Here is a 20,264-nt window from a genome sequence, read left to right as displayed (position 1 = left end):
ATAATCATTATAGAAATATGTTGGTCCATCTAATTATATAATAAACTTTTTATTAAACTAACAATAAATTCATTATTAATATACTTTATTATTTCCTTAAATAAAATTTACGTAATTGCATAATGTGGCTAAAGTATATATGACAATTAATGATTTTGAATAATAAAGATTTGATAAAATTTAGTGTATCTTCTATCATATTTTTTTAATATTAAACTATTAAATAAATTAAACAACCATAATAACCATATAATAAAAATTTAGATTTTTCTGTATATGTTATATTTTAAATTTTTAAAAACGACTATAAATTACTAAAACTGTTAAAAGTCTCACATTCAAATGATTACAAAATTATATAAGTAAAAAGTATAATTTAATTAATTATTAAGATTAATATATATATATATATATTGTTTTAAATTAAACTATAAACCATATAAAATACATAAATCTTTTAGTTTCAAAATTTACTATGAACAATTTTTTGCTAAAAATTTTAAACGAACATTGACAACTTATTTTTTAAAAAATTATAAATTATTAAAACTATTAATCCCACAATTAAAATTTTGTTATCAGTAATTTAATTTTTTTCTATAAAAGATACAAATGATCAAAAAAACTATATGAGTAGAAATCATCATTTAATAGACATTAATATTAAAAATATACTAAAATATACTATGTATGTGAGTATCATTTAAATTTAATTACATATCCTATCAAATATTAAAAAAAAAAAATTTAGATTAATAAAATTGATTTATATGTTCGCACCAATTTAATTATATATTTAATAGTTGCTAACTTTTAATTATTCAATATATATTTATTATTTTATAATATGTAAAAATATTTAATACATAAAATAATTTATATATATAATATTTATTCTGCGCAAGGCGCGGGTCTTAACCTAGTGATAAGTATACATCATCACGGGATTATTGTATGAGTATTATAATGTTCTTAAAATTCCATTACTCACAATAAAAGCCAAGTTCAATTTATCTACAGAGAAAAAAAAATCCCACTAGACTTTATTAGAATGGTGAAGTTGAGCAATCATTTGTCTGTCTTGGTTTATGCAAAATACTTCTTCCGTTTCATATTAAGTGTCGTTTTAGAAAAAAAAATTCGTTACAAAATAAGTGTCGTTTTTGATTTTCAATGCAAAATTTATTAATTTTATGCAAAATTTATTTTTCTATTGGTTGAAATATGGTTAGGTGTATAGGTAATAGTGTTTTTTATAGGAAATGTACAAAATTAATTGTTTTTTTAATCCGTGTGCCGAAACCTAAAACGATACTTATAATGAATCAGAAGGAGTATACCGGATAATTAAGTTTTGGTCAAACCCAAAGGAAGAAGGGGAATACAAAAATGACTTTTGTGATTAATTAATTAATTAATTAGTTTATATGTATATTATTTAGTACTAAGACTTAAAAAGAATGTATTAAGTATACGAGATGGTATAATTTTTGTGAGGTGTGAAAATGAAATTTAGAACTATATATGGTTGCTTGCGGCATCTAATCTTCTAATCTATACCAAAACAACTTAAGGTTGACTATTGACCTTAAGCTATTAGAATTTTGCCACTGGTTGATTTTTTATCCTCGGACGAAACCTGTTTCAGACACAGTTCCCCAACCTGTCCTACTATATCTCCCTGAGGATACAACCTTATGTGTTGCAAGTGATTGGAACTTAACTGTGACTCGGCCTGCATGCTTGCTTGTTTGGCAAGGAACAAGTCGGTCCAACAAGAGAAGCAATATCATGAGGTTCTACAACAATTACTCTTTCTCGATTTATCTTTCTCTTCTACTTATACACATCTTTATTTCAAAAGATCTCACTGTCTCGAGCTCGTGTCAAACCGAATGTGGAAATATAAAGATCCCATACCCTTTTGGTATAAAAACTGGTTGCTATCTTGACAACTGGTACGAAATCGAATGCAGAAATGCAACCTTTCCGTTCCTAGTCAAGATGGGCATGGAAGTTGTGGATATCTCTATTCCAGGTGACAGAGATGAATTTTATTACAAAGATACGTTATTCGGGGCGATCCGTATCAAAAGCCCGATAACATCCGTTGGATGTTCCAGAGATGGAATAGCGCAATCTTCTGGATCAGTTCTGAATATGACGGATAGCCCTTTCTTCTTCGGAAAGGGAAACAGGCTCGTAGCCGTTGGTTGCAACTTGCAACAGCAAGGCGTCGTTGACTCACATGGAGCCCATCAAGGTGGCATGCGAGTTGAATTGCAACGCAAGCAAAGAAACGAGCAAAACCATCCCTTTTTTCAACCAGACAGGCTGCTCAGATACCATGTTGTCTTATGCGTATAAACCGGTTTGTACAAAAATAAAAAGAAAAGGAGACACAAGCTGTGATGGCAACGGGTGCTGCCAGTCAAGTCTACCAGATGATTTTGAGGCTCGACAGGTGATCGGCGTCAGCTTAGAGAGCTTTAATAATGAAAACTCCACAAAACAATAATGCAGGGTCGCTTTCTTAACAGATGAAGTCTACACGTTATCGAATGCAACCAAACCACAAAGATTGTTCGCAAAGGGGTATGCTATAGTTAAGATAGGATGGTTCGTCCAAACTAAGAATCTGTCCTTTTTAAACTCCTTGAGCTGCCAAAACAAAGATGAGTTCAATATTTTAACGTATGGTAGTCAATACAGTATAAGTTGCATATGCAATAATATTACCATTTCTGGGACCAATTATGCAAACTGTGGTTGCAACCAAGGTTATATAGGCAACCCGTACCTACTTTAACGGATGTGAAGGTTAGTAAATTGTCTCTCTTTCTGTGTCATGATTAAAAATCTTCCATGTCTGGATACTTCAGTGTAATAACCTACAAAACATAGCTGCTAGTTAACAATTTCACATAATATTCAGATTTTAATGAGTGCGACCAAATGAACAATCCTGATATATATCTCCGCCGGCGGTACTGTGGAGTAGGCGACACTTGTGTGAATCTGATTGGACATCATAAATGCGTGCAAGATAAGACTGGAGCGATAATGATAGGTAAGTCACTGAATGTATCTTCAGCTATCATCATGAAAATATCTTCTGAAAACATACCTTCTTTTCGTGTGGTTTTTCAGGAGTAGGTGCAGGTTTTGGCGTCTTAGTCCTAGTAGCTGGAATTTGGCTGCTTAAAAAGTTTTATAAGAAGAGAAAGATCACTCAGAGAAAAAAGAAGTTCTTCAAACGTAACGGGGGACTCTTGTTGCAGCAACAATTAAAAACAAGAGATGGCAACGTCGAGAAGACAAGAATATTCAGCTCCAGGGAGCTTGAAAAAGCCACTGCAAACTTCGGCGAGGACAGGATACTTGGGCAGGGTGGTCAAGGTACTGTGTACAAGGGAATGCTAGTAGATGGTAGAACTGTTGCTGTCAAGAAATCCAAAGTTGTGGATGAAGACAAACTAGAGGAGTTCATCAACGAGCTTGTCATTCTCTCTCAGATCAACCATAGACATGTCGTCAAACTTTTCGGGTGTTGTCTTGAAACAGAAGTTCCAGTTCTGGTTTATGAATTTATCTCCAATGGTAACCTTTTCCAGCATATTCATGAAGAATCTGATGATTACACAATGATATGGGGCGTGCGCCTACGCATTGCTGTAGATATCGCAGGAGCTCTTTCGTATCTTCACTCTTCTGCGTGTTCTCCAATTTATCACAGAGATGTCAAGTCAACAAACATATTATTGGACGAGAAATATCGAGCCAAAGTGTCTGATTTTGGTACTTCAAGAACAGTAACGGTGGATCATACTCACTGGACAGCTGTTATTTCAGGTACGGTTGGATATGTGGATCCAGAGTACTATGGATCTAGCCAATATACTGATAAAAGTGATGTCTATAGCTTTGGAGTCATCCTTGTTGAGTTAATTACAGGAGAGATGCCTGTAATAACCCTACCAGATTCTCAAGAAATAAGAGGCTTAGCAGATCATTTCAGAGCTGCCATGAAAAAGAACAAGTTAATTGATATTATGGATGCTCGAATTGGAGATGCCTGCAAACCGGAGCAAGTAAAGGCAGTTGCTAATCTAGCGAGGAGATGTTTGAATTCAAAAGGAAAGAAGCGGCCATATATGAGAGAAGTATTTACCGAGTTGGAGAAGATATGTTCATCTCCAGAGGATTCATTGGTAAAGATTGAAAATGACGATGGTGACGGTGACGAGGAAGAAGGAATGGATATGATCGTCATAGCTGACTCATGGACCGTTGGTGTTACTGCTCCGGTTGCTTCGGCTTCCTCGTCAGATGTTAAACCATTGCTTCCTCCTCCCACATGGTAAACTATAATAAGGTATGGTAATGGTGAATAAAATTTATGGTATTTTAAATACTTGTGTGAAATTTGTGGTACTTGTTGTTTATTGTTTCAAACTAAGTTTGTGGTACTTTGTTGTTTACAAATAGTTTAGATCTTGTATACTATATTGTAGTATATTTATACTTTTAGCTTTAGCAGCCATCTCGGTTATATTAATTTATCTTAGGTTTAAGATGATAAAGCTCGAGTCTTTGATAAGACTAAACCTTCCCTCACACTCTCATTTGTCTAAACTTTGAAATAAGAAACTATTTGGGTAAGAAGAAAACTGAAAACAGAGAAGGAAAGTAAAAAAGAGTAGCAAGTTTAAGTTTAAGCTCTTGACTTGGAGATCTAATATTGTAAGAATCCGACACCCAAATCAGTTTGTTCTTATCGTCGACAATACAACCGATCACTATCTCAAAACTCACTCATTGCACAAGTATTCGCCGCGAGAGATTGTCCAAAGTTTAGCTCGATTCGAACAGTCTCATCAAATACTCAGCTCAAGGGGCTTACGCTAGGGCTTCGACCATGTTTACCAGAAAAACATGAAATTCTCGGACTCGTTCGTATGACGAGAAACGTTCTTCTTCTTCCAGAACTCAACGACAATTCCACAGTTTCGAGGGAAGAAAATTATTATCACGATAATTCACTCACAAGCGTATTTCAAAATGATAGTTATGTTTTCAGGGCATGCCTTAGAACGACTAAATTGTTTGCTGGCGCGTCTTTCAAACAAGACGGCGTTTGATTATTGACCACTGTTTGATTTATATTAACCGAGCAAAAAAATAAAATAAACAGCACCTAAAATTTTCCTATGATATCTATCTCCCAAAGTTCTAACAAAACATCTGATGTTCCTTTGAAGCCTGTTTTGCAAGTAACCGTGTGAGTCGCCTATGCTTGTGTAGCACTGTCCAACAATAGAAGTGTAACGACCCTGACCCGGGTTTCTTTTCTAAACCTGTTTGATTTTCCTTAATTGTAATTCTTATCTAAACCAAAGCTAACCATTTTAATTCCTAAACCTAACCGTGTGTATTTGTATTTATATATATACCTGCTTTCATAAAAATCCAGCCACCTTATTATTTTAATAACCTCGTGAGAGAGTCACGCCGTCAAGCATCTCACACCATCTTCATCACCTTGTTCGTTGTGTCCCTTCCTTCCATGTCTCTTGCTCATCACATGTGTTTCTTCTCTTCTTCACATATGTGTCCGAGAAGACAAGACGAGACGCGCTGCGAGATCAATCATCACCGGCCACCACCGTGAGGTATCTCACCTCATTCCTCCGGAGCCGTCATGTATCATCACCACCAGTCACCGCTCTCCTCCATCGCTAGTCACCTACCACAGAAGATTGCAGCCATGTGGCCGGAACCGGGGTATATCAGCGTGAGCTCTTGGTCTTAGGAGATAAGACGTGTTGTTTGGAGATCCATGGTTTCATCCTCGTGACGTTACGTACGAGATTGGTCCGATTGCTTTCCGATCCGTTTTCGGCTCTCCGGTGACTAAGGTGAGGGTTTTTCCCGAGCTTCTCGTACACGGCTTAAGATCTCGAATAAGTATAATTTGTTTCTAATGCGTTCCGTCTGGGTGAAATCGAGTCTGTCATTGTAACCGGAACTAGGGTGTTAGATGGTTCAACAGTGCTTGTTCATTTATAATTGATAATATATATGTATATAGTATATTGAGGTGATTTGGCTGTTAGCCGACCATGGAGACGTAATTCTGTGTGTCGGCCGGAGACCAGTACATTGGGTGTGGTGTATGCTGCGGCACAGCTTAGTCGACCTGTTGTGCCAAGGCTTCGAGGTCGATAAATCGTCTACGGGCGTGTGTTACCGAGCACATATTCGGTGGTGTTTTGGCATGTTAATGGACAGCGAGTGTGCACCTCGCTAGGACTGTTGTGTGATCTTTGGGTACTTTAGGTACCGTGTTTGCAACTTGTTAGGATTAAATTATATTTATTCGGAGTGCTCTGTCCGGGTCCATGGACTTCGGGTTTAGTATCTCATACCTCACTGAGTGACTTTCCCGTTACTCACCCCTCTCTCTTCCCCATTTCAGGTGAGACTGACGAGTATATGATATTTGGACGGATGGGTGCTACTGGACTTTTTATTCGGATTTTTATTGGGGCTTTGGATGAGTGTAATTGGGTATATGGGCTTTTATTATATGTGATATTGTTGGTGGTCCGCTGTTCTCCGGATTGGAGGTGACGGGCGTCACAAGAAGCCTCATGATGAGGTGCAAAACCAGTTTCTCCTCGTTGTCGATTCTATTGACAAGATCAGTTCAAACAGCCCTAAGCAGAATCAATTCTGTTCAGGCCCAAGTCACTTCAAATCCAACAACCTAAGCCCATTTCAACAAGTCATCAACTCTCTCCAACCGTACTCTGCGATAAAGATAGAGCAAGAGAAGAGAAAAGAAAGGAAAAGTTATGACATCACCATGTGGTCTTGGCTTGTACAACTCAGTCTCAGCCTTAGGATCTCTCGGAAAAGAAGGATGATGACAAGTGTAATAGGAACTAGGGCTTTCACTTGTTTCTATTTAAGCAATCTCAATCTATTACAAAACCTTAAGAAGCAAGAAATAGAAATCTCAGTTTCAGAATCTTATTTCTTCACACTTTCATGGTATCAGAGCCATGGAAGTTGTTGAACTCTATTCACCTCCTTCACTAAAGATAGTGAACTCAATCACAGTTTAAGCTCATCGAGCGAAACTACTTATTGTGGAAGAATCAGTTCGAAGCTTTTCTCAACGGTCAACGTCTTTTAGGGTTTGTCACCGGAGCTACGCCTCAGCCACCTGAGACTCTCGCCGTTCCGGGAATCAATGGATCTACAACTCCAGTTACAAACCCTGACTTTCACACATGGTTCCAAACAGATCAGGTTATCAAATCTTGGTTGGTTGGTTCTTTCTCAGAAGACATACAAAGTCTTGTCGTTTCCTGCTCCACCTCTCACCAGATCTGGGATGCGCTAGCTAAGCACTACAACCGTCCAACATCGTCACGTTTGTTTGAACTCCAACACAAGCTTCAGACGGTAGCTAAGCAAGATAGATCTATGACAGACTATCTCACAGATGTTAAGCTTATATGCGACCAGTTAGCTTCGATTGGAAGTCCTGTTCCAGAAAGGATGGAAATTTTTTGCGGCCTTTCAAGGTTTAGGCAAGGATTATGAACCTCTCGAAGGCTCCGTGGACATGATGCCAAATCCCAACTTGGAAGATCTGGTTCCTCGTTTCCACAGCTACGATGCTCGCATCCAACGCTACAACACTCTCACAGACGTCTCTCCATATCTGGCCTTCAATACTCAGAGAACTAATTATCAAGCTGGATACTACAACCAAGGAGGAAGAGGCCAATCTAACAGTCCTTTTGGAGCAAACAGAGGTCGTGGGCTCTTTCTCTACAAGAGGAAGAGGTTTCCATCAACAACTGTCTTCTCCAAGGTCTCACTCCGGTTCCTCTGTGTCTTCGGTCTCATCTAATGAGAGACCGTCGTGTCAGATATGTGGACGCTATGGACACAGTGCACTGAGATGCTGGCACAGGTTCAACAACACCTATCAAGAGGAAGACTTGCCAATTGCTTTAGCGGCTATGCGCATCACTGATGGATCTGATAATGCTGGGGCTGAATGGTTTGCTGATTCAGGAGCTACTTCTCACATAACTAACTCGCCGCATCATCTTGCCTATAGTCAAACGTACAAGGGAAATGATGCAGTTATCATTGGAGATAGGAACTTCTTACCCATTACTCATGTTGGCTCTGCAGACATAGCCTCTACATCAGGTACTTCACTCCCTCTTAGAGATGTGCTAGTTTGTCCAGGGATCACTAACTCACTCTTATCTGTTTCTAAACTCACCAATGACTATCCTTGTTCGTTTGAATTTGATTCTAACTGGGTGTGTGTGAAGGACAAGCAAACGCAAAGCCTTCTGAAACAAGGCAGCACCCGTGAAGGTTTGTACAGTCTCAACTCTCCGAAGCCTCAAGCTTTGTACTCAACAAGACAGACGGCTGCGAGTGATGAAGTGTGGAACAAGAGGTTGGGACATCCACAAGATCAAACTCTCAAGTACCTGAGTCATAACAAGTTTATTTCAGTCAATAAAAGTACCCTGAAGATGTGTGATTCATGTCAACTAGGGAAGAGTTGTAGGTTACCGTTTGTTGCGTCTTCTTTTGTAGTGTCTAGACCCTTAGAGAGAGTCCATTGTGATCTTTGGGGTCCATCTCATGTTACCTCTAATCAAGGATTGCGCTTTTATGTTATATTTATAGACAACTACTCTCGCTTCTGTTGGTTGTTTCCTCTAAAGGCCAAATCAGACTTCTTCAATACATTTGTATGGTTTCAGAAGCTGGTTGAGAATCAGTTATCACAGAGAATAGGAATCTTTCAGTGTGATGGGGGTGGTGAGTTCATCAGCAAACGATTTCTGGCTCATCTCAAAGACAATGGGATTCAACAGATCATCTCGTGTCCTCACACTTCGCAACAAAACGGTTTAGCGGAGAGAAAACATCGTCATGTTACAGAACTGGGATTGACAATGATGTTTCAAAGTAAAATACCTCAACGATATTGGGTTGGAGCTTTCTACACAGCTAACTTCTTGAGTAATCTGTTGCCATCATCAGCCTTACAAGACAAGAGAAGCCCCTTTGAAATACTACACAGCAGAGCACCAGACTACTCCTCTCTCAGATCGTTTGGCTGCTCTTGTTATCCTATGTTGAGAGACTACGCAGCTACAAAGTTTGATCCTCGATCTCTTCACTGCATCTTTCTCGGATACAGCGACAAATATAAAGGTTACAGATGTATGTATCCACCAACGAGGCGTGTCTACATCTCAAGGCATGTTCTCTTTGAAGAGTCGAGCTTCCCTTTTGAATCAGTCTACAGCCGCTTTCATACTCAAGCGACTACACCCTCTTTGTTAGCTTGGCAGAGAAGTTTCCTGCGAGATGATAACTCTGTTCAGACTGAGAAGCCACCGAGAGCTGCCTCACCTGTTGTTACATCAAACGTTCAAATTCCACAAACCTCAACCGCTACAAATACTGAGGGTTCCCTGTTCTCTGAAGAAGATTTTCCACCTCTTTCTAGGAATGTATCTTCAAGAAGTGGAACAAGCAGAAACTTAAGAACTGCCAGTACTCAATCTGTTCCTGTTGAGAGAACTGTCAGCTCTGTGACTGTCGGCTCTGTGACTGTCAGCTCCACCGTTCCAATTTCAACATCTCAACATTCCATGGTGACAAGGTCTAAGTCTGGAATAGTCAAACCAAATCCTAAGTACGCTCTGTTGACACAGACCAACTGATCCAGTTCCAACAACTATGACATCGGCTCTCAAGGATCCAAGATGGAACAACGCCTTGGGAGAAGAAATTGAGAACTGTAACATTACAAAGACGTGGTCACTGGTTCCAAGAACACCAGAGATGCATGTATTGGGAAACTCATGGATCTACAGGCACAAACTTAACGCTGATGGTACGCTTAAGATTCACAAAGCTCGCATTGTAGTACACAGAAACAATCAAGAAGAGGGTGTGGACTATCTCGAGACATATAGCCCGGTAGTCAGAACAGCGACTGTCCGCATTGTGCTTCATCTAGCTACAATCATGAAGTGGGAAGTGAAGCAAATGGACGTTAAGAATGCGTTCTTGCACGGTGATCTTCTTGAAACCGTCTACATGAAGCAACCAGCGGGATTTGTTGACAAGAGCAAACCGAATCACGTCTGCCATCTTCACAAATCTCTCTATGGCCTAAAGCAGTCTCCGCGTGCTTGGTTTAACAGATTTAGTGACTTCCTTATTGAGTTTGGATTCTTGTGCAGTGTCAAAGATCCATCTCTGTTCATCTACACCAAAGACAGTAACATCATCATGCTCCTCCTCAACGTAGATGATATGGCTATAACCGATAACAACTCTCAGATCTTAACCAAGATACTTGATCAACTCAACTCAGAGTTCAGGATGAAAGATCTCAGAAAGTTGTATTACTTCTTGGGAATTCAAGCAACCTTTCACGATGAAGGTTTGTTTCTATCTCAAGAGAAATATGCAATAGACCTTCTTGGAGCTGCGGGTATGGAGAATTGTTCACCAATCAACACACCTCTGCCTCTGCAACTCAACAATGTTCCAGATCAGGATACACCTTTCTACAACCCTCAGTTCTTCAGAAAACTAGCAGGGAAACTTCAGTACTTGACCCTGACAAGACCTAATATCCAGTTTGCAGTCAATTATGTGTGCCAAAAGATGCACGCTCCTTCAATCTCAGACTTCACCAATCTAAAGAGAATTCTGCGCTACGTCAAAGGAACCGTTACAATGGGTGTCTCACTGGTGCAAGACACTGACTGCACTCTTCGTGCCTATAGCGACAGCGATTGAGCAGGTTGTCCAGCTACAAGACGATCAACATGAGGATTATATACGTTTATCGGCCAAAACCTCATCTCATGGTCCTCTAAGAAACAACAAACAGTCTCCAAAAGCTCCACTGAAGCCGAGTACATGTCACTTTCTGAAACGGCATCTGAGATGGCATGGATAAGTATTCTTCTCAGGGAACTAGGTATATCTCTCCCAGTTACACCTGAGCTGTTCGGAGACAATCTCTCCTCGATCTACCTGACGGCAAATCCGGCGTTCCACAAGTGAACTAAACAGTTTGAAACTGATTATCACTACGTTCGTGAAAGAGTGGATCTAGGTTCTCTAGTCGTCAAGCACATACCGGCACAGCTTCAACTGGCCGACATTTTTACCAAATCTCTTCTGACGGCTTCATTCTGCAGTCTCCGTTTCAAACTAGGCGTTGACGTTCCTCCCACGCTTAGTTTGAGAGGGGATATTGGCAAGATCAGTTCAAACAGCCCTAAGCCACAAAATGAATCAACTCTGTTCAGGCCCAAGTCACTTCAAACCCAACAACCTAAGCCCATTTCAACAAGTCATCAACTCTCTCCAACGGTACTCTGCGACAAAGACAGAGCAAGAGAAGAGAAAAGAGAGGGAAGGCAGATCATGACATCACCATGTGGTCTTGGCTTGTACAACTCATTCTCAGCCTTAGGATCTCTCGAAAAAGAAGGATGATGACAAGTGTAATAGGAACTAGAGCTTTCACTTGTTTCTATTTAAGCAATCTCAATCTATTGTAAAACCTTAAGAATCAAGAAATAGAAATCTCAGTTTCAAAATCTTATTTCTTCACACTTTCAGATTCTTCTCTCTCCCCTTCTTGTGCTCATCCTTGCTTCAAATGTTGTCTCCCTTTCGAGCTCGTGTCAACCCGAAACATGCGGAAGCATAAAGATCCCTTACCCATTTGGGATCCAAGAAGGTTGCTACCTCAACGAATGGTACAAAATCGAATGCAGAAACGCTACCTTCCCGTTCCTTTACAAGCTGCGCATGGAAGTTTTGGATATCTATCTAGCTGGTTCTTATGGATCGGTTCGTATCAAAGTTGCGATAACATCTGTTGGATGTTCTAGAGATGGAAAAGAGTCTAATAGATCGCTTCTTAACTTGACCGATAGCCCATTTTTCACTGGGCGTGGAAACAGCCTGGTATCGGTTGGTTGCAACAGCAAGGCGTCGTTGACTAACATCGAGCCGAGCATTGTGGGATGCCAGTTAAGTTGCACTTAAAATGAAGAGACGTTACCTAACTAACACGTTCAATTTTTCAACAAATCCGAGGACGAAGAAAGAAGCTGTGATGGAAATGGATGCTGTGTGCAAGTCTACCAGATGATTCTGATACTCACCAGGTGATCGGTGTCAGTATAGAGAGTATTAATAATGGAAGCCAAAACAGTAGAGTGGCCTTCTTAACAGATGAAGTCTACAGGTCATCAGAAGCAATAGAGCCAGAAAGGCTTTATGCTAATGAGTGTGCTACAATTAGCATAGGATGGGTCATTCAAACGAAGAATCTTACCTTCCTAGACTCCTTAAGCTGCATAAACACAAACGAGTTCAATAGTTTAGATTATAGATCAATCCAGAATAAGTTGCGTATGCAACAATATAACCATTTCTGGGACCATTTATGCAAATTGTGGATGCAAATTGTGGATGCAACCGAGGTTACGAAGGCAACACCTACCTCTTTAACGTATGCAAAGGTCAGTAAAATTGTTTCAAAATTTCTCTCTCTTTTCTTGTGCAAACATCTGTCGAGGATTACAAAATCTTTAACGTTTGATGGCTCCAATGTAATAACATATATAGAACATCGTCAGCTGATTACAAATAATGATCTTTCATATCCATTATCCAGATGTTAATGAGTGCCTAGAACCCAGTCATCCGGATCGGAAGGGTAAGCAGCCGGAACCGTAGAGCTAGCGAAACTTGCATAAATGTGCCTGGAGATTTTAATTGCGTGGGAGATAAAACTAGAGCAATAATGATAGGTAAGTCACAAAATGTATCATCACTAAATGGTTCTCTCGCAAATTAACATTTGATGATCACCAATATACGTTATTTTGCACTATTTTCAGGATTAGGTTCAGGTTTTGGCATCTTAGTCCTAGTAGCTGGTATCTTGATGCTTAGAAAGTTTATTAAGAAGAGAAGGATCACTCAAAGAAAAAAGAAATTCTTCAAACGTAACGGGGGACTATTGTTGCAACAACAACTTGATACAAATAAAGGCATCTTAGAGAAGACGAGAGTATTCACCTCAAGTGAGCTTGAAAAAGCCACAGAAATCTTCAGCGAGAACAGGATACTTGGACAGGGTGGTCAAGGCACTGTTTACAAGGGAATGCTTGTCGATGGTAAAACCGTTGCTGTCAAGAAATCTAAAGCTGTAGATGAAGACAAACTAGAGGAGTTATCAACGAAGTCGTCATTCTCTCACAGGTCAACCATAGACATGTCGTCAAGCTCTGGGGATGTTGTCTAGAGACGGAAGTTCCTGTTCTAGTTTATGAGTTTATCCCCAATGGTAACCTTTTCCAGCACATCCGTGAAGAATCTGATGATTACACAATGATATGGGGCGTGCGTCTGCGCATTGCTGTAGATATTGCAGGAGCTCTTTCCTATCTGCACTCTGCTGCGAGTTCTCCAATCTATCATAGAGATGTCTAGTCAACAAACGTATTACTAGACGAGAAGTATCGAGCCAAGGTATCTGATTTCGGTACTTCAAGAACAGTAACCGTGGATCATACTCACTGGACGACAGTTATTTCAGGCACCGTCGGATATGTGGATCCAGAGTACTACGGATCTAGCCAATATACCGATAAGAGTGATGTTTATAGCTTTGGTGTCATCCTTGTTGAGCTAATCACTGGGGAGAAGCCTGTAATAACACTCCCGGATTCTCAGGAAATAAGAGGCTTAGCTGATCATTTCAGAGCTGCCATGAAAGAGAACAAGTAATGGCAGTGGCAAATCTAGCAAGGAGATGACATGAGAGAAGTGTTTACAGAGTTAGAGAAGATATGTTCATCTCCAGAGGATTCACTGGTAAAGATTGAAAGTGGTGATGAAGAGGAAGAAGGAATGGAAATGATAGAAATCTCTAATTCATGGACCATTGCTGTTACAGCTCCGGCCCCTGGTATTGTCTCTTCGTCATCCTTGTCAGATGTTGAACCATTGTTTCCTCGCACTACATGGTGAATTGTAGAAAGTGAAGGTAACTCTGAATAAATTGATGCCACTTTCGAAGGTTTGGCATTTTTGTGCTTTAGATGTTTGTGGTTTGTTTTTTTCTCTCATTTTACCTGCTGCTCATGTGTTATTACATTTTAATTTTCGCCATAGGCTTTGTTTCTCTCTTGCATCTCTCTCTAGTCTCCAGTGGGGGGTCTTCCCTTTCTTTTTGCTTCTATGCATTTAAAATATTAACTCATATACTTTCAAAGATTTGAAGCATCCTTTACACGTTGAATACAACCTCGTACAAAAAACGCCATGACAATCCTCCACAACCACAAGTTTCATTCGAGCACTACTACACAAAACAGCAAACGAATCCTTATTATCCTTAAGCAAAAGGAACCGATCGAATAGGTTACAGCCGAACTTTCTTGCAGATTGTACTTTCCCATCTAAACCGACAGGTCCACTTCTTACTCTCTCGTTTGTATCCAAAAAACATATACACAGACGAAGGCTTGCTCATATTAGATGGTCATTATGTAAGCACCTAGGACAAGTAACATTCAGACAATGGTCATCAGATCATATGAAATTATGAACCAGACAAAGGCCAATGATTAAAGGAAAATGGAGAAACCATGTCGATGTTTTATTAATTATACCATATACAATAGTAAGCAATAACCTTACCGTTGGATAATAGTGTTTACCAAAAAGCCTTGTAAATCCACAAGATACAGAGACCAACCTCCTTGCAACTGTTCAGCTTTTATAGATTCAGATTCCATCGTCCTACCAACCATTCTTGAAACACATATCCACCACTTTAGGATAACTCAGATGGTAAAAACCCTAAAAACCGGCATAGCTCACATGAGTCACATTTAAGTGTTACCCACAACACAGTACACCACACATCAGAACAACAACTACTTGAGCCAAACCTTTGATTGTTAATGTATATGCAAATAGGCTTATAATCATAGCCACGTACCCAATCTGAACCAAAGAAGATAATATACAAATCCACTATCCATATTAGCTTGAGAATTTATTGACAATAGTACTCTAAAAACTTATCAATAGTCTATGAGAGTGAGTACAAGCTACATGATTGCAATAGAGTAACAGAACAGTATTCTGCAAACATATTAAGTAGCTGGAGAACGCAAAATAAACGGCATTTAACTAAAAATTCAAATTTTACTACTTTTCACCTTTGTTCTTTCATATGTTTCTGAGAAAAAAAAGATTTACACATAATATTACCATCGTTTTGGTCATCAAAGGCTGAATGTCATTCAGCCCTTGAGAAGATTAGCACATGCAAGAAGCATAATAAAGAGCACAAGTGATGTAGTGATTCTCTTCGTTCATATGCAGGCCGCATATTAGAGAGACACAAGTGATGCCACAAAGTTCGGTCTGTGATACTCTTTGTGGTATGCAAGAAGCATAATGTGGGTATGCAAGAAGCATGTTCTTGTTATGCAAGAAGCATAATGTGCATGCAAGAAGCATGTTAGTGGTATGCAAGAAGCATATGAATGAGCAAGAAAGTAAAAAGAGAGACACAAGCACACACAGACCAGAGGGAGGGAGAGCCGGAAAAAGAAAGAATATTACCCAATCCCGTACCATCTCCCATCCCTCCGCAGAACAAAAACTCTCTTTTTATTAAGGGTTTGTGACCTGCCAAGCAAGCGCACCTGTCATGGCAAAGGTCATATACATCCCTAACTACTTTCTTTTTCCGTTTGAGAGCCCAAACGAAACATGTACAGATAACGCAATAAGAAGATACCAGGACTAAGATCGCTCCTCTTTACACAAAGGACTTGTCGTGGTTTGTTGATCAACGAGACTTGATCAGATCTCGTTTATCCCTCTCCGCTCTTATTCAATCCCTATAGAAATAGGAACAGTAGGAACCAAAAATCGAGAAAACCTAGGAATAGACAAGAACGTACCTCGATGAACGGCCTGGAAAAATCGAGCCCAAACCCTAACAAGAGAACCATCGCCTAATTAGCGGGAGATTTGGGTGCAAAGGAATAAGAAGTTGACCACTTCTTATATAGAACCCCAGAATCCCGAGTCGGTTTAAAATTTCGGGGATATCAGAGAGAGATCCTACGGTCTCAAATTGTTGACGTGTGAATTAATCAACGCCAAAGATGAAATATAACTAGAAAAGTCGGTTAAACGTTCGCGCGTGTTTTTTTTTTTTTCCAACGATAATTTTATTGATGTCCCCAAACACACCTAACCACGACTACAAACCAAGAACCACATAGAGCAGAGCCGTTGCAAACTGACGAAAGGACCAAATACCGTAAAGAGGATCATGGTGCCTTGCGCCATTACAACTGGCCTCCCACAAAGAAATACACTCTGCTGGAACCTGAAACTAAAAAACTAGATATGTCTACTTTCGTTAACAAAAAATTCATACAACCAATTAGGGTGGCCACTCGATACATAAGATTGCGTCAATCCCTTTCTTGTCACACTTTGCGCAATAAGCATGGCTCCTCTGTTTTCCTCTCGTGATACTTTCTGAAATATAATACCAGAGGTGCCCACCAACTCTCTTTCAATTTCACCAACATAGAAAAGAAAAGATGGCCAAGCATCGGGTCTTGATATTGCTCCAAACATAGCCTCCAAGTCACCTGAAATGATCACATTAGAGATGCGGTGGCTTCTCATACTCTCTACCACCCACTTAAGGATTTCAAAGTTTGCTTCATCTTTGTTAAACAAACCCGAAAAGGCTCTCCGACTGTGAAGGATGACAACACCACGCTCATTCCTTAGGACCCATCCTCCACCACCCTGGCCGTCCCTTTTACTCCAATCAACTCCCACATTACAACACAGCCAACCCGAAGGGGGTGGTGTCCATTTCGAACCGTCCACAGCCTTATTAACTTTCTCAGAGACAGACCATTCCTTCTCCATAATTTGCGCAAGGAGCCATTCTTCAGTCTCATTCTCCGCCTTCTTTACCACTTCCTCCAACGAAAATCCTCTCCCTCTAAAGAGCAATTCATTTCTTCTCTTCCAAAGGTTCCACACAATCCATGGCCAGCTTCTCCACAGTCTCAGAGGCCCGTTACCGTAACTCTTCAGATTGAGAAGGAAGTTAAGGTTTGCGTAAACTGAAAACTCATGGAACCCTTTACGCGTGTTAGGAATACTGGAGAGGGCCCAAACTTGTCTGGCCACATGACAAGTGAACAGCACATGGTTTATTGTTTCAGGTTCCTCACCACAAGCTTGACATCTGGCATCAACATGCATTCCTCTAGCATTGATCAGTTCCGCAACCGACAGGGCCTCACTCATTGCTTTCCAGAGGAAGACTTTAATTTTTGGTGTTGTCTGAACCCGCCAGCAGCTCTCTTTCAACCCATTCAGAGACGGCAACTCAAAAGATCGTGAGTGATGTATCTTAAACTTTTCCATAGATGCCAACCAGTAAGCCGATTTCACAGATATGCGACCATTCTTGTTGTAATTCCAAGTGAAAAAATCATCTCTATGACACACTGGCTGACATCGAGAAATGATATCAACATCCCCTTGGACAAACAACTCCCTTAGCTTATGTTGATTCCAAATTCTCTCTTCAAAATCAATAAGATATTCCGCCCTTAAATTAACATCAAAGGTATTGTTTTTTATCCAAGGCGCCCTGAGTCCCACTATCGGATCCTCAACCCACTTGTCTAGCCAAACCCTTGTTCTTTGGCCATTCCCCACTCTTAGCTTCAGCCCTTTTTGAAGAAGATCTCTACCAAACAACAAACTTCTCCATGCATAGGACGATCTTACGCCCAATGGAGCAGAAAGAAAATCCCCATCAACAAAATAAATGCTCTTAAGAAACCTCGCTAGAAGACAATGCGGGTTGTTAAGGATTTTCTCTGCCTGCTTTGCTAACATAGCTTGATTAAAACACTCTAGATCCTTGAACCCCATCCCACCAAGGGATTTTGGTAAACACATCTTGTCCCAAGAGATCCAGTGCATCTTCCTGTGATGAGGCTCAGAGCTCCACCAATAATTGGCCATCATGGTAGCAAGCTTGGAGAGAATCGTCTTCGGGAGTTTAAAACATCCCATGGCCGAGACAGGTATAGCTCCCGCCGTTGATTTTAGTAGAATCTCTTTTCCCCCTTGAGATAAATGCTGTAAATACCACAAATCAAGCCGAGCTTGTGTCCTATCCTTCAAATAGGAGAACAATTCCACTTTAGATCCGGAGAAACATTCCGGAAGCCCCAAATACTTACTTGCTCCACCTTCATTTTCAATACCCATGATCTCACGCACCAGGAGCCTAGTCTGGACATCCACTTTGTCCCCAAAGGATATCGAAGACTTCAACAGATTGATACACTGGCCCGTAGCTTCTCCATAAAACTCAAGAACCCGGTGAAGAACCGTAGCTTGAGCAAGGTAAGCTTTGCACATGAATAGGCTGTCATCGGCAAAAAGGAGATGGTGAATCGAAGGCCCATCCTCCGAGAACCGTAAACCATTTAAGAGGCCATTTCTTTCCACCACATTTAACAGATGTGTTAGACCTTCGGTGCATAGCACAAATAAGAAGGGAGAGAGAGGATCTCCCTGTCGAATTCCTCTCTGGGGCGAAATTAAACCATAAGGTTGGTCATTCACCAGTACCGAAAATGTCACCGAGGTAACGCACATCATAAGCCAAACGACCACTCTTTCATCAAAACCCAAAGCTCGCAGGAGAGATCTCAGATAGCTCCATTCGACCCGATCATACGCTTTAGACATGTCAGTTTTAACGGCCATGTACTCTTGAGCTATCTTAGGATGAACTTTGAGGGCATGAACCGCTTCGTGTGCGATCACAATGTTGTCTGATATCACGCGATCAGAGACAAATGCTGACTGGTTCACCGAGACAATGGTTGGGAGGAGAGGCTGAATTCTCCTAACCAATATCTTGGATACCGTTTTATAAAGGATCGAACAAAGGCTTATCGGTCGCAAGTCAGACATGTGCTCAGGGTTGGGTATCTTGGGCAGTAAACAAAGATAGGTGAGGTTCCATTCCTGCGGTAAAGCACCTTGGGCAAAAACTTCACAAATTTCATTTGTGACCTGCTCTCCAATTATGTCCCAGTATTTCTGGAAGAAGGCGCCAGTCATGCCGTCAGGCCCAGGGGCACTATCAGCATTTATAGAAAAAATAGCGTCCTTGACTTCCTCCTTTGATACAGCTCTCAACAGATCAACATTCATGGAGGTGGTTACTTTTGGAACAAAGTCTTCAAAGACAGGATCATACGAATTTGTATTGGTAGACTTGAAAAGCTCATTGAAATATTCAATAGCAATCTCCGCTTTAGCTTCATCTGTCCACTGCTCAAGTCCCTCCTTGTCTTTTAACTTCAAGACTTGATTCTTGGATCTTCTCATCTTGACCGAGCCGTGGAAGAATTTTGAGCTTCTGTCTCCAAACACCAGCCACTTATCTTTACTCTTCTGTTTCCAAAACATTTCTTCCTCCTTATAAGCCCCAACTAGCTCTCTGTGAATGCCTTCAATCATGAATCTGCAAGGGTATGGTTTCGATTGGAACCATTCCATCCTCTCCTGCAGTTTAAGAATTTTGACCTTAGCATTAGTCTGGTTCGTTCTCTTCCAGCGACTCAGCACCGTCCTGCATCTACTGATCTTTTGCGACACCTTAAGATTGCAGTTAGAGCCAGTTCTCCTCCAGACCTTGTCAATAAGTCCTTTAACCTCCGGATTAATAAGTAGTCTCTTATCAAACCGGAACTGTCCTTTGAAACCACTCTGAGCAGCAGAAAGGTTCAGCCACACGGGCCTGTGATCAGACCCACGTTTCTCCAAGAATGTTTGATTAGAATTCGGAAACAAGGAGAGCCAAGCTTTATTCCCAAAACTTCGGTCCAAACAACATTGGATTCTTTTCTTCCAACGAGTGCCTTCCCAAGTAAACTTGTTTCCTTTGCTCGTGAATTCCTCCATTTCACAGCACTCTAACATATCAGCAAAAGGTATAAAGGACGCTTCAGATCTTCTAGGCCCTCCCATCTTTTCGGAATTATTTAAAATCTCATTAAAGTCTCCTATAAGACACC

The 20,264-nt window shown here is 40.5% G+C and overlaps 3 protein-coding genes and 2 pseudogenes across 3 annotated transcripts; 3 read left to right on the top strand and 2 right to left on the bottom strand.

The window, feature by feature from the left end:
- The first annotated feature begins 1,645 nt into the window (after positions 1–1,645).
- Positions 1,646–3,321, top strand: LOC125586880 (annotated as a pseudogene).
- LOC106397005 (putative wall-associated receptor kinase-like 11) lies at positions 2,956–4,364 on the top strand. The gene is made up of 2 exons (XM_013837529.2): positions 2,956–3,070; positions 3,151–4,364. The coding sequence occupies exons 1-2, from the start codon at positions 2,956–2,958 to the stop codon at positions 4,362–4,364; spliced, it is 1,329 nt and encodes a 442-aa protein (XP_013692983.2).
- A 6,628-nt stretch (positions 4,365–10,992) lies between these two features.
- Positions 10,993–14,288, top strand: LOC106398554 (annotated as a pseudogene).
- A 237-nt stretch (positions 14,289–14,525) lies between these two features.
- LOC106398555 lies at positions 14,526–17,136 on the bottom strand. The gene is given in 4 exon segments (XM_022701514.2): positions 14,526–14,659; positions 14,803–15,690; positions 15,692–15,792; positions 15,795–17,136. Coding segments are annotated over 3 exon segments (414 nt in total). The 5' UTR covers positions 15,847–17,136; the 3' UTR covers positions 14,526–14,659; positions 14,803–15,429.
- LOC106398556 lies at positions 16,531–20,217 on the bottom strand. Its single transcript, XM_013839090.2, has one exon. It carries the CDS (start codon positions 20,215–20,217, stop codon positions 16,531–16,533), a length of 3,687 nt encoding a protein of 1,228 aa, XP_013694544.2.
- Positions 20,218–20,264: the final 47 nt, after the last annotated feature.

Source organism: Brassica napus, chromosome C5, assembly GCF_020379485.1.
Source record: "Brassica napus cultivar Da-Ae chromosome C5, Da-Ae, whole genome shotgun sequence".
NCBI classification, from domain to species: domain Eukaryota; kingdom Viridiplantae; phylum Streptophyta; class Magnoliopsida; order Brassicales; family Brassicaceae; genus Brassica; species Brassica napus.
This window is presented reverse-complemented; position numbering and strand designations above follow the sequence as displayed.

What these genes read in the sequence shown, in the direction of transcription:
- LOC106398556 (XM_013839090.2), bottom strand. Translation starts at nt 20,217, where the DNA reads ATGGGAGGGCCTAGAAGATCTGAAGCGTCCTTTATACCTTTTGCTGAT.
- LOC106397005 (XM_013837529.2), top strand. Translation starts at nt 2,956, where the DNA reads ATGAACAATCCTGATATATATCTCCGCCGGCGGTACTGTGGAGTAGGC. An exon ending in GACTGGAGCGATAATGATAG is followed by an intron (nt 3,071 to 3,150) that starts GTAAGTCACTGA and finishes GTGGTTTTTCAG; the next exon opens with GAGTAGGTGCAGGTTTTGGC.